This window comes from Oenanthe melanoleuca, chromosome 27 (assembly GCF_029582105.1).
Source record: "Oenanthe melanoleuca isolate GR-GAL-2019-014 chromosome 27, OMel1.0, whole genome shotgun sequence".
NCBI classification, from domain to species: Eukaryota; Metazoa; Chordata; class Aves; order Passeriformes; family Muscicapidae; genus Oenanthe; species Oenanthe melanoleuca.
Genome location: NC_079360.1, coordinates 3,214,054 through 3,231,036, shown reverse-complemented (window position 1 = coordinate 3,231,036; position 16,983 = coordinate 3,214,054). Strand labels below are relative to the sequence as shown.

Here is a 16,983-nt window from a genome sequence, read left to right as displayed (position 1 = left end):
TGGCCACGCCCTCTTCTCCAAATGCGGCGTGCGAGCCGCCCTCCGCCTCCCGCAGCCGGAGCGGGGCCGCGCCTCCTGACCGGTACCAGCGAACCGGCTCCGCCCGCCGCGGCCACTCTCACCGCGGGGGCGCGGCTTAGCGTCGGGCTGCTGCGCGGAGCTGCGGGCAGCGCCTGGAAGGGACCAGCGCCGGCGGGGCGGGCACGGCACGGGAGTGTTCCAGCACCATCCCGAAGATGGGAGTCAATTGTTCCAAAGCTACCTAGGGGGATGCTCAGGACTTCCCGGGGATGCTCAGTGCTGCACATGGCCTGGAGCCCCTCGCACAATCTCCTCTGCCAGGGCAGGTGCCAGGGACACGCCCGGTGCAAGCACAGCCCTGTTCCCCACCCTGCCATCGCGCTGCGTGGGCACAGGCATTCTGTTGCAAAGCACAGGGCTGGGCAAGACCAGAAACACCAAAACCACACAAATAAAAGTTAGGAATATTTATTATATATCAAAAAAGCCGCATGTTTTGGGCAGACACCACCCCCCGGGCCATCGCGCAGTCCCAGCGCGGTCCCGCCCTGCGGCCAGCAGCTGCCCCCGTAGCCAGGCTCAGCCTGGTCCCCGTTGCTCCTCTTCACGCCTTGGCCCGCTCGGCTCCCTCCTCAGTGCTGCCAGCTGCCTGTGCCACCGCTGGCCCCATCTGGATGGGCACGTTCCTCTCGGGAGCGGCCGGCAGCGCCAGCTTGGGGGCCTCGATGCGGAGCTGCCCGTCCTTGGACAGGGAGCAGGTCAGCGCTTCGGCATCCACCTCCTCGGGCACGTCCCACTCCCGCTTCAGCACCTCGTACTTGTAGGAGAACGAACCCTTCTCGTCTGTGCTCTGCGTCTCCTTCTGCCCCACCAGCACCACCTTCCTGCCCACCACCTTCACCGACAGCTGCTCGGGCGCAAAGTCCTTCACGTCCTGGCAGACGGAGAAGCCGTCCCCGGAGCCCTGGGTCAGGGCAGCGCTGGTGCTGGAGGCGCGGTCCGTGGCGATGCCGAGCCGCCCGGGGCTGCTCCCGCTGCTCAGGTACTGCTCCACGCTGCTCATGAACTCCCGAGCCCTCTCCATCTCCAGCCGCATCTCCCGCTCCAGCTCGGCGAAGAGGGTGCCTGGATGTGGCCAGAGGGTGCGGACGGGTCCCAGCCACGGGAACAGCGAGCTGGACATGGGCGGCATAAAGTGCAGGCGGCAAAGCATCTCTGCTCCCGACGAGTGCTCCTGGTTGTGCTGCAGCTCTGCTCGGTGCAGTGGCTGGAGCGGTGCTGGGCTGGGGCAGGGGAGCAGCGGGTTTTATTCTCCCCTGCCCAGGGGTGTGTCCCTTCCAGAACGCTCTCTCCCCACGCACCCTCCTGGAGCCATCGCCTATTTTTGAGAGGCTGATTATCCACCAGCCAAAATAGCAGCGCCTGTTTCTGGGGACAAGTCACATGCCACAAATAGGGAGCCGCAGTCAGTGCTGGGAGCTCAGGTTTCTGCAGAGCCATCGTGATGCAGCAGGGCCCATGGGGCCATGGCCGGGGGGCTACAGAGCCCTTCCCTGGCCCCCCTTCCGGGGGCTCAGTGGAGCCAGGCGCCGTTGTGCCAGGAGCTCATCAATTCTGCCAGTACAGGGAATAGTCCCACCCCTGAAGTTCGTGTCCCATGTCATCTGATGCCAGGCACTTCCTGCACTTTCTGGAGCCTCTCTCCCTGTTGGCCACCCCCAGCCTGTCCTGAGCCCTCAGCACCACACTGTGCACCCCACCTGGGCATGGTGACTTCTGGTCTCACCTGAGGAGACCTCCCTGGGCACAGCTGGGGGGAAATGCACCACAGCTGAGGGTGGGGGGAAGCAGGGAGGAGACGAGCCCGCACTCACTCCATGCCTGGGAAATGCAAAGGGCACGGATTTTTGGCAAGGGTGGCTCAGACATCCCGCTCGGAGGCTGAGGTGATGCTGCTAATTATAAGCCAGGAGAGCAGAGCTGTAAGAGTCAGGGCGAAGGTATGCCGGGCACGACGTCAGCCCTGCCGCTCCTCACGGGTGAGTAACAAGAATGAGCTGGAACGGGCTGGAAAGAGCTGAGCTCTTCTCCCGAGGGTGACGTAATGTACAGGGCAGGGACACGCCTCCAGCGGACGGGTATAAAACCCTCCGACGGCAGCGGCGGGACAGAGCGCTTCCAGCCCACTGGAAACGGGACAGCAGCAGCAGCAGCAGCAGCAATAACAACAACAGCAGCAGCAATAACAACAACAGCAGCAGCGATGCTTTGCCGGATGCACCTCGCACCATTCGCCTCCAGCTCCCTGGCCAGCCGGCTGGGCACAGTGAGGACCCTCTGGCCGCACGCAGAGACCATCTTCACCGAGCTGCAGCAGGAGATGGAGAAGGCTCGGGAGTTCATGAGCAGCTTCGAGCAGCTCCTGAGCAACCACGGAGCCATCGCCGCGGAGACAACCCCGAGCAGCAGCATGACCCTGACCCAGGGCTCCGGGGACGGCTTCTCCGTCTGCCAGGACGTGAAGAACTTCGCTCCCGAGCAGCTGTCGGTGAAGGTGGTGGGCAGGAAGGTGGTGCTGGTGGGGCAGAAGGAGACGCAGAACGTCGATGAGAAGGGCTCGTTCTCCTACAAGTACGAGGTGCTGAAGCGGGAGTGGGACGTGCCCGAGGAGGTGGATGCCGAAGCGCTGAGCTGCTCCCTGTCCAAGGACGGGCAGCTCCGCATCGAGGCCCCCAAGCTGGCGCTGCCGGCCGCTCCCGAGAGGAACGTGCCCATCCAGGTCAGCCCTGCTGCCCCACAGACCGGACCAGCTTCTGAGGACGGAGCCACCAACAAAGCCCAGGCGTAACTGGATGGGACCCCATGGCCACGGCAGGACCGGAGCAGACAGGAGCAAATCTCGGGTTTAAGCCCAGACAAGCTCCATCGGCAATGATGTCATTTTTTTCACTAAACTGGAATGTTTTTGTATCCAATAAAAATACTTTTGCATTGAATCTTCTTGTGTTCTCTGGGTGTTGATTGATGGGGAGGCTGCACCCTACTCTTGGTGCCAGAGTAATGGGATGCACAGAGAGGGCAGCACAAAATGGGGCCAGAGAGCAGACCCAGAGGATTCAGAGAGGGAGGAGAGGGGATCTGGGAGCACTGTGCTGCTAAGGAAGGGAGGCAGGCAGGAAGGGCAGTCCCACTCACCTGTACCCCTTCCTCACACCGCTGTCAGCCTCAGCCAAAACCCATCCCCACAGAATAGGGAGGGAACCACATTGGGCTGCCTGCCTGGGTGTGGTGTGAGGCTGTTGTACCCACACTTTCCCCTTCCCAGCTTGGCACGGGGCTGCTGGAGTCCACCCTGAGCTCCCAGCAGCAGGGAGGGAAAAGCCCAACCCCGGGTGCGGTGCACAACCACCACAAACACCCATGCTCAGGCCCAGGCAGGCAGCAGGTGTGTGGGCAGGCAGCAGGTATGCAGGCAGGAACGCCTGTTTGTGCTAAAGCTGCCCTGAGGTCAGCCAGCCCATTGCCCAGACACACCAGGAACAGCAGCAGGGCTCCAGCCTCAGTACTGAGCACCTGCTCTGGCAAGCAGCAAGACCCTTCTTAGGGCATCACAGATGCCTTCAGAGACTGAAAGGAAGAAACCAGGCACCCAGGGAGAGGAGCCAGCAGATGGCAACAGCAGTGCACACAGTGCCCACTGAATTATTCTGAGTGGGATCAGGGATTCCCTTCTCCAAACTGGTTAATCTCCATGCCTGGGGAATCACCAGCATCAGTCCACCCCACACTGTGAGCACTGGATGGTGTCACAGGGATCTTGGGCACCTCCAGCAGTCCAGGCACAAACAGCACCACACAAATGTGGTGTAGTGGGGGCCACTGGAGGCCACATCCTACAGGCAGCCCAGGCTCAAGGATGATCCCAGGCACTCCATCACCAAATCACCCCAGACCCTTCCTGCTTCCAGGATTTTAGGGAAATCCAGCATGAGGAAGAGGCACTGTGACCTCAGATAGCAGATGAAGGACACACAAGCCAAGGCTGTTCATACAACTCTATTCACAGCTCTCCTGTGACTGAGCCTCTCACAGCCCATCAGCTGAGGTGGGCAGTGGGTTCCAAATGCAGCACATCTCCATCCTCAGCCTCTCCTGAGCACAAATGGTGCTGCCAGCATCACACACAGCAGGATGGAGCTGCAAGGGGCTGCTCCTTCTTCCACATTGACTCCAGGTCCCAGGGTGTTGGAGTTTCATAGTCCATCAGCAGTGACAGGAGAGCAGCATCTTCCAAGGCCATTGTGTTCATGAATTCTGGAGCACCATCCCAAGCCTGTCCCACTGCTCAGCAGAGCTCCACACACTGTCCCCCCCACCTCTTTCCAACTTGCTTTGTAGTTTCCCCAGAAGTAACAAGCAAGGAATAATTCCCACTATTTCCCTCAAGCTTCCTTGAGCACACTGGAGCCAAATGAACACCAGCAGCATCACTCTCAGGAGAGCAGCTGTGCAGGAGCAGCCACACATCCCAAGCTCAGGAGCCCATTTCTCCCTCCTCAGGAAGGAAGGGCCCCATTTCCCTACCAAGGTGTGGAACATACCAGGAGCAGCCCTGCACAGCTCTGCCTCCACCAGAAATGTTGTGCTCAGATCCAGTCCCTGCTGCATTAAGAAACATGAACATTGTTGTTATGATAGGTTTATAAAAATTTTGTTTTAATCACACAAAACTGAAGTTTGTGATGAAGACTAAGTCAACAGTTCCTCTTAAATACCAGGATGCATAAGACACTGCATTAGGCACTAGGCAGCAGCCAACATCAGTTAGAGTCTGGCAACAGAAGCCATTTAATACCTCCCTTCATTCTTTGTGGAATTACAGGCTTTTGCAATACATGTCATTCCCACCGACAGGTTACCCAAGGCTTCCCCCACCCCACCTCTGTACATCAGTAAACCTTGTGTATTCCCACCACAGCAGGGTTAACAATATTAGTGGCATCACAACCATCGAGAAAAGGACAAATTTCTATACAAGATTTTTTGCAAAAGTTGCAACAGGATTAGTGCATTACGACAGAACCAAGAGAAAAGAAGAGTTGGCATGCTGGAGTCCAACACAAAGAAAGACAACAGGCAGCTCGTTGGATGTACTATATTGACAAGATACTGATTGGTTACATGGAGAAACATACAATACAAAATACAGAAGAAACCAGTTTTGCTTCCCTCTGCCCCACCCCAAATACTCATCATTGATTTGGTCAATAAGTGGCCCAAGAGCCGGAGTTTGTCTCTAATGCTACAGTTTAGTGGTTGTTCTGGGCGCATCGAACGGGATCAGCCTCAGCTCTTACAGACAGGGAACTTTAAACACGTGTCCCAATATCCCTTTGTTTCCCATAGTGAACTACAGTGCTGTGGGACCTGGGTGCTGCTGGCCTCACCCGCGGGACGGCCACGCTGGCTGGGCAGACACCAGGTCCTGCATCCACCACCACCAGGAAGAGGGAAGAGCAGAAGTTCATATATTAAAAAAGTGACTTAAGACTTAGAATTGAATTAGTATTTGTACAGAAAGGTGCAGGTGGAAGAACTCCCTCCAGCCTATGATCAGAAAGGGATGGAGAATCACGGCGGCGCCGGCAGCAGCCGCCCTACGGTAAGTGCGATCGTTAGCGTGGGTTCCAGTCACGTCCTCCAAGGGCTCGCGCGCCGCAGCAGCTGCTCAGTTGCTGCAGCACTGGCTTCTGCTGGGCTGGCTGCTCTCCTGAAGGTCCACCACCCGATTCCTGCCTGGGCCACCAGGAGCACTCTGGGGTTCATTTTTTGGCAGTTTCTTGGCTAGAAAGAGATGGGGTGTTAGCAGAGTCCTCCGGAGAGGCGAACCTCCTCCCACTGCTCACCCCAGGGTGGGTTCAGCCTGCTCCAGCCTGAGCCCTCACCGACAACAGTCTGGGACAGGACAAACATGCAGCTTGCACTGCATGCCAAACCAACCCATCCTCGGCTCTGGCTGGCATCAGACCTGCTCCCATCTCCATCACATCCCCAGACAAAGGGACAGGGAACCAGCTCTGCAAGGCGAAGGCTCCACATGCTCAGGGAATGACCAACCACACCAGTGTGGCAAACTGGACACCTGCCCCAGCAGGAGCCACCAGCCCTGGCTGACATAGGACCCTCCTGGGCTGTGCTGGTGCCCAGAGCTGCCCCAGCCCTACACACAGGCCGTACCTATTGCCATGAAGATTTCATTCACATTCATCGCTGTCTTCGCTGACGTCTCCATGAACAGCAAGCTGTTGTCATCTGCATATGTTTGTGCATCCTACAAACAATCACAGCACAGTGCTAAAGGCAGCCTGCCAGGAGGCCCAAGCAGACTTCATGCACTTCACTTGTCAATGCACTAGCTGCTGGAGAAACACTATGTCCCACCTTGGGCCAGAAATTCCCTTCCCTCTCCCTGTCCCCATCTGGGGGAGGCCTGAACAACCCAGGGCCATGCTCCATCAGCAGCCCTGCATGCCCAGTGTCCCACAGCTGAGCTGGGGCACAGCCTGACTGAGCCACATGCACACACAGCAACTGGGACCTGGGTCAGCTGGGAGTGTGACACCCATTGCAAGGGCACCACAAGGTATCCTGTGTGAGGGCTGGGTAAGAACCTCTCCTGAGCACTTGCCTCAGATGAGATAAGAGCTGTGAAGAGCAAGAACAAGCTAGGAATGATTCCTCATGTGTCTTGTGCCCAGAAGATGCTGTTTCACACCCTGCAGACATCCCCACATGAGTAAGGCAGCAAAGGAGGCTGAGGACAGAAGCTTGTGATCTGTGGGCCTCCTCCTCCACATTCACCAGGACTTTCACCAGCCAGGGCCACATGTGCTATGACAGAAGCAAGGGAAGGGCAGGGCACAATGGCATCCTGCAGTCCTCAGCACAAAACCTCACTTTCATTCTCCCTCAAAGCATATTCTACATAGCTGCCATCTCCCTCACTTAAGCAAAAAGATGCTTTTCTGACCTGCTTGGGTAACAACTTCCCTGGATTTCCACTCACCTGGAAGTCCACAGCTCTCTTGTTAGCAAGGTCTGCCTTGTTTCCTGCTAGTGCAATTACAATATTTGGGCTAGCCTGCCTCTGCAACTCTTTCACCCAGTTCTTGGCTCGTACAAATGTGTCCTGGAAGCAAACAGGAGGCAGCAGTCAGGAAGGGCAGCCATGTAGGAATCCACAGGGCAGATATGATCAGAACAAGGCTTTCCTGTGAGAAGCATTCTGCTTCTGCAGCACTTGGCAGCAGGATCCTTTATCAGCTCACAGCCTTGGCCAGAGCTGAGGAAGAGGCCATGAGCAGTTTTCAAGAACTTGGCACCCCCAGCCAGGTACCTGCAGGGCTCTGACCCAGCCATGCTCCCAGGGCACTCCTGGCAGCCCCCCAGCCCTGCCCACACTCACTGTGTTGGTGATGTCGTAGACCACGATGGCTGCCTGAGCCCCCCGGTAGTACATGGGGGCCAGGCTGTGGTATCGCTCCTGCCCTGCCGTGTCCCAGATCTCAAACTTCACTGTTGTGTCATCCAGACACACTGTCTGTGTTAGGAAGGCAGCTGCAAGAGAAGGGGGTTTGCCTCAGCTGCAGCAGGGCAGGGCCCAGAGCCAGCACAGGAGCTCAGAGCAGGCTGAGCCCTGGAGAGCCCAGTGCCACTCGCTGTGGCAGCTGCAGCTCTGCTGTGTCACACTCCCTGCTCACAAGAATCATCACACAGTGACAGGAAGGTGGCCCAGAGGGCCCAGGCAGCAGCTGGCCCTGGACCATCATACTGCCAGACCCTGTCAGCAGCCCCTGACAGGGATCACAGTCCAGCTGTGGCACCACCATCATCATGTCTGGGGAACACCAATAACAGTACCAACCTCAGCCCACTTACACCACACTCTCCAGTTTAGTAACTGGTTATTTTCTTGTCCCAGTGAGTCTAACACCATGTGTTACACCCAGCACAAAGGCCCAGGTGTCAGATACAGACTGAGGCAGAGCACAGCCCTCCACAGAGGAGCATTAGGCCTTGCTTGCCAATAAGCCACACTTTGAGCTGTGCTTACTCCCTGCACATGTCACAGAGGGACAACTCAAGCCTTTTCTCAGGACTCCCCCCAGTATTGCTGCTCAGACACCCACATGCCAGCCAGCCTTTGGTTGATTGGTGACGCCGTGCTAACGATTTCAAGCTAATAAACTACTAGACCTGAAAACACTGTGTAAATAGTTAATAGTATCAGGCTAGAAACAGCCCCAAAATCCCAGGTCATGGTCTGAAAAGATAATTGAGGGCTATAAACCAAGCTGAAAGCCTCAGTTCCAATTAGAAGCTGGAGCTGAGGCACTGGAAACAAAGCCTCAGAGGCAAAGTGCAGGGTTGCCATAGCGTTATCCTCTGCTGTGCTGATCACTATACCAACAAATTGTGAACCGAGAGTTAAGGCATTAACTGTTTGCCTCTATTTATAGCAAAAATCCCAGACCAGACCAAAATAGCCAGTCTTGCTTCTGACACCCCAGACTGCCCCAGCAAGGTCAGCACCTCCTGGCCACAGGCATCTGGAGCTGGCACTCACCTCCAATTGTGCTCTCCTGGTACTCGTGGAACTGCCCCTTCACAAAGCGCAGCACCAGGCTGGACTTCCCCACCGCCGACTCGCCCAGCAGAACAAGTTTAAACTGGCAGATTTTGTTCCCAGCAGCTGGTCCATTCGGTCGGGCAGCTCCACCTCGACCTGCCATTGTGGTCTGAGTGCAGGAGTGCCGAGAGTTAAGGATGCTGCAGGTTCTGTACTGGGATCCACCTGTAGGCAGGTTGCAACTGGAAGAAGAGGTCAGAGTTAGTGACATGCTCAGGGACCAGCTGTACCAGTTCTAGAGGGTGGTTTGATCTGCAGCCACCATCAGCACAGACTGGTGGTGGTTCCTTCCACTGTGGAAAGTTATCAGCTGTGGGCACCACAGAGCAGCAGCCCCTGCAGCAGGATCTCAGTCTGCAGAGCCTCCCTGGAAAAGAGGTAATGGTGTTACAAGCTCTCCTCCCCACCAGTGGGCCCTCCAGCACTTCCACCCTGTGGAAGTGGATGGATGTTACACACACCTTGCTGGGGTGAGGCAGGTAAGGAGCACCCAGCACACAATGGGTATTACTAGAGCTTTGTCTATTCAAACAGCAATTACTCAGATCACAGAGGTAACTGAGCTTGACCTTTAGCTCCCTCCTCCTTTCTCAAGTTCACAAGGAAGCAACTTCAGACTACTAATGCTATACAGAGCCATCCCAGTGAACAGTGGCAGGAGGCAGCTCTGCAGGTCATGAGGCATTTGGACAAAAGGAGTTTCTAAAGGCATCTTTTCCTTCTGAGGCACTTACACCACAATATTCTGCATCTCCCAGCAGGCCCAAGGACAGCCCTGGAGCCAGGCAGGTGGTCTGGTACCTGGGGCACCTGAGGGGGTGCCCACCTCAGAAAGGCACCTGACAGCAGCTTCTCTCTGGGCACAGGCTGTCCCCTCAGAAGCTGACAGCAGCTCCCCCTCCCATTCCTGCTGCACACCAGGAATCACCACCCAACCTGATCCAAACAGAGGCAGCAGCTAATGCTTCCCACACCCATCCTGCTTCCTCAGCACCCTTATCCCACAGCATTCCAGGTCATCAGGCTACTGGCCACGTTCCTCACACGGGATCAGCATCCCCTGGGATCAGCACTGCCAACCACTCCCCAGCACCAACCTCCTGAATGGTGCAGAAGCACAAAACCATGGCAGGAACAGCAGCACAAGCTGATTTGCACCCAGAGTTACCCACAAGTGAATCCCAGGGCCTCCCTAAGCACTAAGCTCTGCTGCTTGCAGAGAACAGGAATGCTTTCCAAGTACACAGTTACAGATTTAGGCACATTTCCTGTACCCTTCACGACTCCCACTTCCCTGTGGATGATAAATGCTACAGCTGATTGCATCTGCTCTGGATCACCACTTTCCCTTCTACTCTCCTAACATAGGCTGTTTGTTGAAAGATAATGCCCCAAAAGTCAATTGCTCCTTGTCCTGAGAGTATCCCCAAAGAAACTCTGTGAACATCCTGCATTTTCCCAGCCAATATTAGATACCCATTTAGAAGTTTAAAACAGTCAAACTGGAGCAGAGTGTCCTGTAAATAAGGTTCAAGCCTCCTCAGCACAGATGAGAGCTTCAAGAGAGTTTCCAGGGCAAGGCCTGTCCAGCTGTGACTGCTTGAGGTTACTTTATGCCTCAAGTTTAAACAATCCAACATTTGACAGCTTTGATAGGAAACCTCCAACCGTTTCAGAGCTACTCTGAAGCCTGTGAGTGCCAGCAGCTGGAGAATCTCAGCAGCTTACACATCACAAAGCACTTGAGCATAGGCTGACATCTCACCTCAAATTGCTCTGACCAGGAGGCAGCTTTTAAGCCAGTACCAATCACTGGAGTTGGGGGGGTAGGACTGAGGAGTAAAACTTCTGAGTGCTGTGGGATGTTTCAGGAGCCAGAGCTGTGAAGCCATGGCTCTGAGTCCAGCTGGGTTATGCAGCAAAGATGTAATTCAGAGCTGGGTCCCTGCAAGTAGCATGGTCAGGAATTCCCTCCCTCTTCTGCGGAAGGGCAAACACTGTTTGACAGGATGAGAAAGCTTGATATGAAACAAACCAGCAACTGGCTTTGCTGGATGATGAGTGAGCAGCATTGGTTGCTCTGGCCAGGAGAAGCTTGGTCACTGCAGGTTCAAGAGGCTCAGCAGCAGCTCTGCATCTCTACCAGCCTGAAGAGGCTTCCACCTTTTAGGGCTTCCCCTCTAAACAGAGCTTGCAAGAGAACAGCTTTGGTTCAACCTTGTATTTATAACTCCCTGGGCAGTCTATCAGCTTCACTGCTGCTCCAGACCAACATTCTGCACAAACACTGTGTGAATCACAGTATGTCTGAGTTATGGCCTTCTGAAATCTGATAGCGATGAATCCCAGAGCAAAACAAGGAGATGAGCTTGTTGACATCCTCAAGTCTTAGCCTGACCTATATTTCACAGATCTTGATGCATTTTGCCATCTGGTTGTGCTACATGAACTGCAATGGAATTAGGTGAGCACATCTATGTTGAGCTCACTGTGGACAGACACTGGTCAGGGCAGGCAGGGCAGCAGCCAGAGCCTCGATTGCTCCAATTATGGAGAACCAGAGCATCATCTAAGGATAGTTTGGGGCTTGAGTATAAGTTTATATGGCTTCATGTTCACATGAGAAGTCACAATATCTTTCGGATGTTTGAGTGGAATTTATAGACCCTAAGTGGTCACTGATGGCCTTGGGCTAAGGACATACCCAAGACCTGGATGACCAGCTGATGGTCACAGGAGGAAGCAACTGAAGGAAGTGGCCACCAATGCTGCAGACAGTGACGACACTCCATGGCAGGACAGGCACTTTCTGCCAATGCCAGCATGTTTGAGGATTCCAGTCAGAACTCAGCTCTACAAAGGGAACAGGCAGCTGAACTACACAGCCTGAGCCTGTGCTAGATCAGCCTGTGCTAGATCAGCCTGCACTGGGCACTGACCTGAGGAACAGAGATTGCTTCCTGCTGTATGAAGCCATTTCTGTTCATCCTCCCACTTCCCAGCATGGAATTGGGCATTCACCCCTCCCTGCTCCCCATGAGAACCCCAGCACTGACACTCAAGCCATGGGTCAGGCAGACCAAAATAACCACAGTGATACCACACGGACAGGGAAAGCAGCTGAAGGCCCAGCTTGTCCCAGCCTGCCACGCTAACTCAAGCCACCAAGGCCATGAAGAGGAAGGGCACAGTGGGGTACTCATGTAATTAAGATTAAGCATTAATTTTCCTACTAGTTTCTTTTAACTAGTGAAACCCAGCACTTGGGAGATCACAAGACCCATGGAAAGGCTCGTGCTGGTTTATTTACCTGCCCTACCCACCTCCCGCTCACTGAAGCACACACAGGAACTCTGGAGCTCTGCATCCCACAGCAAAAGCACTGATATTTTTATTGTGAACTCTTAACATAATTTCTTGTTTACTCTGAGATCAAAGTCAAGGACCAATTCCTGATGCTGTCCCACAAGTGAGAGCTCCAGGTCTATCAGTTCTGCAGTTCATGCTCCTCCAACCCCTCCTCTGCCTGCCAGGGTTTGCTGGAGGGGGCTGTGCACAGCCAGGAATATTAAATTCATGAATCTGAGTGCCCTAAATGAGAAAGCATATGCCATAGCTGTTGCACTCCCTGCCTGCCCAAGTGCAAGACCATTCCCCAGAGCCCTCAGGATGATGGGGAATAGCACCAGAGACCATTTCAAACAAACCTACCCAGGACAAGAACACAAATCTTCACAGGGGAATTACTGTCAGATCCCCACATTAACCCCTGCAGGAGACCCCACCTCAGGGAAGCTGCTCATTTAAGGTGTCAGAAGTTAGAGAATCTGATATTTTTGCCCTGTGTTCACCCAGTAGCAAGGACTACTCTGAAAGCTGAGGATATTAGAAACCCAATCCTGAAGACTCTAGTTACCCAAAGGACTGCTGCTGCTCTCAGCTATGCAAGGAGTTGCTTCACTGGGGATTTGTTGGCTTAGAACCAAAATACTCAAGACAAAAGCCCCAGTGAAGTATTTATCTCATTAAATAGCTGACAGTGTTACATGAATTCCTTGGCAAAGGAATCCCTGAAGTTACCCAGTGGTTTTGCTTCACCTCACACTGCATGGGCAGCTGGCCCAGGGCTGCACAGCCAGCTTCAGGACAGGTCAGCTTCACTGAGTCAGGAGCAACTTCCATGAGCAGGACCAGCAGAAAGTGTGGGTCCCAGCAGAACCACACAGGGATCACACTAGCCCAGGCTAGTACAGCATGGAATGTCAACCTAATATTCCAACTCATCAATATTATTGATAAGAAAAAACTTCTTCAGCCTAAATGCAGTGGGGTCCAGACTGCAGAGAAAGGAGGAACAGCCCAGCTGTTACAGAGGAGATGAACCAGGAAATACTCAACCTACAGAACTCAGCCCCATCAAGTCTTATAAGTTTTGATACTCTACCTTTCCACAGACAACACTCTACCTTCCTGCCTTTTCCCTCCCCAAAGAATGAGTCCTCACTCAGCAAGGAGCAGTCTGGAGCTCAGGACTGCTCTGAACTGGGCCACTCTCCACTTCAGCTGGCAGGAGCTGCACTACAGCCCTAAAGTACAGATTCACAGACCCAAATCAGCTCAGACACCTGTTTCAGCAGCACTCCTATGGCTGTGAGCAACTTAAGATAGGCTAACAACTTCTCTGTGCAGTGCATGTCTGAGACTCATGAAGACTTGGACACGCTCATCTTAATTTAGAGGTAAATAGGATTTCCATTCCAAAGTTGAACTACTCATTCAGCTACTAGTACCAGCTCCTTCTCATGCTGTTGATACACACATCTGTTTCCTGACATTTGCACATCCATGGCCTCTGGAGCAGCCCCAGCAGACAGTTGTTTTCCAAAGCAGCTTTTACAAAACAACTCTATCCTCAGAGATTTCAAGGCCACCACCCTGCTGTGACAATCCCTCCAGCACAGACTTCTGTGGAAGAGTTTTACATCACCTTCATCTCCCATTAGCTGCCCACTAGCTCTCTGTCCCACAGCAGCTCCCTCCTGCAGCCCTCACCCACTTTCAGTTATCTTTATCACAGCAAGGCTGGAGGATCAACTCATGGATGCAGCCTGGACTGACTCAAATGGAACAAAAGCACCAAGGTTTAAATTCTTCAGCCAAGGTTGTTTAACTCCTATTCCTGACACTGACTCCTGCTCAGATGCCTTCAACAGACACAGGTTCACTTTGACCAGACACTCAGCAACACATCCCTTGGATAGCACCCACTATTCAGCCAGCAAGAAGGCAACATCAGCAATGCACAGCAGCAAACTGCCACCTGCACTGCAAAGAATCTGTGACCTTCAGAATATCTTTCCCAGACTGCACAAAGATCTCCTGCCTCAAGCAGCTCCTTATTTGGAGTGCTACCAAACCAAAGCAAACATGAAAACCAGAGTTTTCTTATCTGTTTATGCAGAGTTGCTCCAGCAGCTCATTCCTGTGCTCCAGGGGAGGACAGCACTCTCCCCAGACCTCAGATGAATTTTATACCTCCCCAATAATGTCACATCCAGGAAGGTTCCCTGTTTCTGGCCAGTGTCTGGAGTGTTTTCGACGTTATTCCGACAATTTCTCAGGACTTGCATAAGAGGCTGCAAACTTCATACCCCAAGGGAAGAAAACAGCTGACTCCAACATTTCTACATTCTATCCTCTTTTAAGTCTGCTGACAGGAATACTCTGGGCTACACCCACTTCATTAGAAGCGTTCCCATTTCATTTCCTGTGTCTGAAAGCACTTGGCATTCCTTCCCCCTCCCTCTTCAGGGAGATGCCATGACTACCATCCACTAACTGTGCAGCAGCTGAAGAAGTTTGGATCCAGAGCTGATGACTGGCAGGGCCTAGAGCAACCCTCGAGCTCATCACTGTTGAGATGCAGAAGAGCTTTGCTGTGATGGAGATAATCCCATGTCTCAGCACAACAATTAGGTTTGGCCACATCACCAGAGAGTTCCTTTACACACTGCCCAATGCATCACTGGTTTCACAGGAAAGCAAAGTGTACTCTACTAATGCAAAACTAGAGAAATGTTTTATCTTATATATTCATATCTACATGTCAAGCCAGCGTTTCCCTCATGCTCTCCAGTAATTCAAACCCTCTCCAGGAGTCCATCTCACATTGCCTGGGTTGTTCCATCACCTGGAGAGGCATCAGCACCTACTTAGAGGCTCTAGGGATCCCCCACTGCCTGTACAACTGTCAGCTAAATCAACCAGAGCATCTTAGGAGAGGTCACCCCAGAAGCAGATTTTTGGTGTGAAGGCATTGACTGTTCTAGCAAATTATTGTGACTCATGAGGGGTTTGAAGTGATTTCAACACTGAGATACAGGTATGACCCCAAACATTCCTGTCCTTGACCTCCCAGATCCAGCCAGGCTTGTGCTCTACCTGCTCGCCTCGCTCCAAGAATGCATCAAGATCAGAATTATCTTGCAGCTGCCTAAAGGTACTATCCTGAATTCTTAACCTTTTTCAGACATGAAAGGTGAGCTGAAAAGAAATGTAAGTGACTTTCAGAGTCAAGGTAGTAGTGGACATTAGTGGGCATTTCCAGGAAGCTCACTCAGACTGCATGGCATGTCAAGGCAACTGGACTGAGTTTGCTTTTTCAGCCCCAGCCAAGGCTCAGAAGCCCCAGCAGAGCACAGGCCCAATGTCAGGCTGTAAACAGGGCAGCTCAAGTGTGCTGACCCTCCACACAAAAAGCTAAGAATAGCAGATGCAAGTTGTTCCACACCAGACTTAAAATAGTGCCTCGACATATTCTCCTCTCCAACCTCCTTACAGGACTGAAAACAGCCAAGGTCAGAGCTCCAACAGCCACATCTGAGGGCAGCAACTAAAGGTCAGCTGGGCTGGGGTCAGAGCTGGGCTGGGCTCCTTGCAGGTCCCAGCACCACTCACAGCCCCTGCCCAGCCCCAGGAGCTTTGAGCATCACCAGGAATAAGGTCTGAGCAGTTTCCCCAGGGTTTAGCAAGGCAAACCTGTTGCTCACACTCACACCTGCACTCCTGGTGCAATCCCACCAGGATCCCATATCGATTGCACTCCCAGCTCACACACCAGGGTGTCTCCTGCTGTGACAGATCCAAGGACAGCCTTGTTTGAGGTTCCCTTACAGACAAGCCACAAAATGTCCTTGCAGCCCCTGGGCCTTGCTCAGGGCCCTACAGCACCACGGGTTTCCCTTCACAAGGCCCCTCAAAGGGCACAAGGCTGTGCTTGGCACCAGAAGTGACCCAGGACAGTCTCCCCCGGAACCCATTTACAGAAAATTAAATACAGACCTCCTTCATTTTGCAGGTCCTGAGAACCCAGCTCGGCTTCCCAGCTCCTGGAGTTTCTATTCCCACCCCAGAGGCTGAGCATCTACTACAAAATATGATCTCACCATGAAAACCCCTTCTGTCCTGGCACCACACCTTCCCCAATCCCATTCAACTTCCAGTCAGTCCCGGCTGTGAGCGGCGGGAGCTGGGGCACAGCTGCCGGACAAACACACGGTACCGGCGGCAGCCGCTCGTTCCCGCTGTCCCGCGAGCCCGGAGGAGCCTGGCCTAAGAGCCCACAGCGCCGCCGGGACTCTGCCCTGAGCCGGGCACCGTCCCCGGCCGTGCCGCTGCCCGCACCCAGCGCGGCTCCTCTCCCGTTAGCGCTCCCCACAGGCCGGAGCTGCCGCTCCCCCGCCTCGCCAGACACGCAGGGCCCCGCTAGGCCGGCGCACGGCGAGAGGGGAGGGCACCCGGCCCAGCAGAGCCCCCGCCCCGCCGGCGGCGGCGGCGCCCGTCCGGTGCAGCCCCAGCATCGCCCCGCCCGGCACAGCGGCGCCACCGAGCCCCGCTCCACTCCCGCCACGGCGCCCCCGAAGCGGCGGGGCCCGACCGCCGCCCTCGGCCGGGAGAGGTCCCGGGAAACGGGCCCACACCCTCGGGGCGAGCCCGGCCACGTCAGGACGAAAGGAGCGGCCGCAGCCACACTCACCGCCCGCAGCGCCGCTCCCGCCGGTGCGTCTCGCAGGCCCCGGCCCTCACTTCCGCCTTTACCCGTTCCGCTTCCGGACCCGACCACCCCTTCCGCCCGCCGCTCGCCGGCCACAGGCAGACACAGCTGCCAATCATATGTCACCGCCCCGCTCTCGCCCCGCCCCCTGGGACTCCCCGCCCTAACGAGCTGGCGTGACGTTCTGGCACCCCCGCGGGGACTGCTGGGAGTTGTGGTC

General features: G+C 54.6%; 3 protein-coding genes across 3 annotated transcripts; 1 reads left to right on the top strand and 2 right to left on the bottom strand.

The window, feature by feature from the left end:
• Nucleotides 1-473: 473 nt before the first annotated feature.
• On the bottom strand, nt 474-1,981 carry LOC130264004 (heat shock protein 30C-like). The gene is made up of 2 exons (XM_056511887.1): nt 1,808-1,981; nt 474-1,304 (listed from the first exon to the last, which is right to left on the bottom strand). The coding sequence occupies exons 1-2, from the start codon at nt 1,948-1,950 to the stop codon at nt 626-628; spliced, it is 822 nt and encodes a 273-aa protein (XP_056367862.1). The 5' UTR covers nt 1,951-1,981; the 3' UTR covers nt 474-625.
• Nucleotides 1,982-1,996: 15 nt separating this feature from the next.
• Nucleotides 1,997-3,017, top strand: LOC130264009 (heat shock protein beta-11-like). The gene has a single exon (XM_056511894.1). It carries the CDS (start codon nt 2,126-2,128, stop codon nt 2,867-2,869), a length of 744 nt encoding a protein of 247 aa, XP_056367869.1. The 5' UTR covers nt 1,997-2,125; the 3' UTR covers nt 2,870-3,017.
• Nucleotides 3,018-5,162: 2,145 nt separating this feature from the next.
• RAB5C (RAB5C, member RAS oncogene family) lies at nt 5,163-16,900 on the bottom strand. The gene is made up of 6 exons (XM_056511884.1): nt 16,746-16,900; nt 8,648-8,892; nt 7,487-7,638; nt 7,088-7,210; nt 6,259-6,352; nt 5,163-5,865 (listed from the first exon to the last, which is right to left on the bottom strand). Exons 1-6 carry the CDS (start codon nt 16,880-16,882, stop codon nt 5,750-5,752), a joined length of 867 nt encoding a protein of 288 aa, XP_056367859.1. The 5' UTR covers nt 16,883-16,900; the 3' UTR covers nt 5,163-5,749.
• Nucleotides 16,901-16,983: the final 83 nt, after the last annotated feature.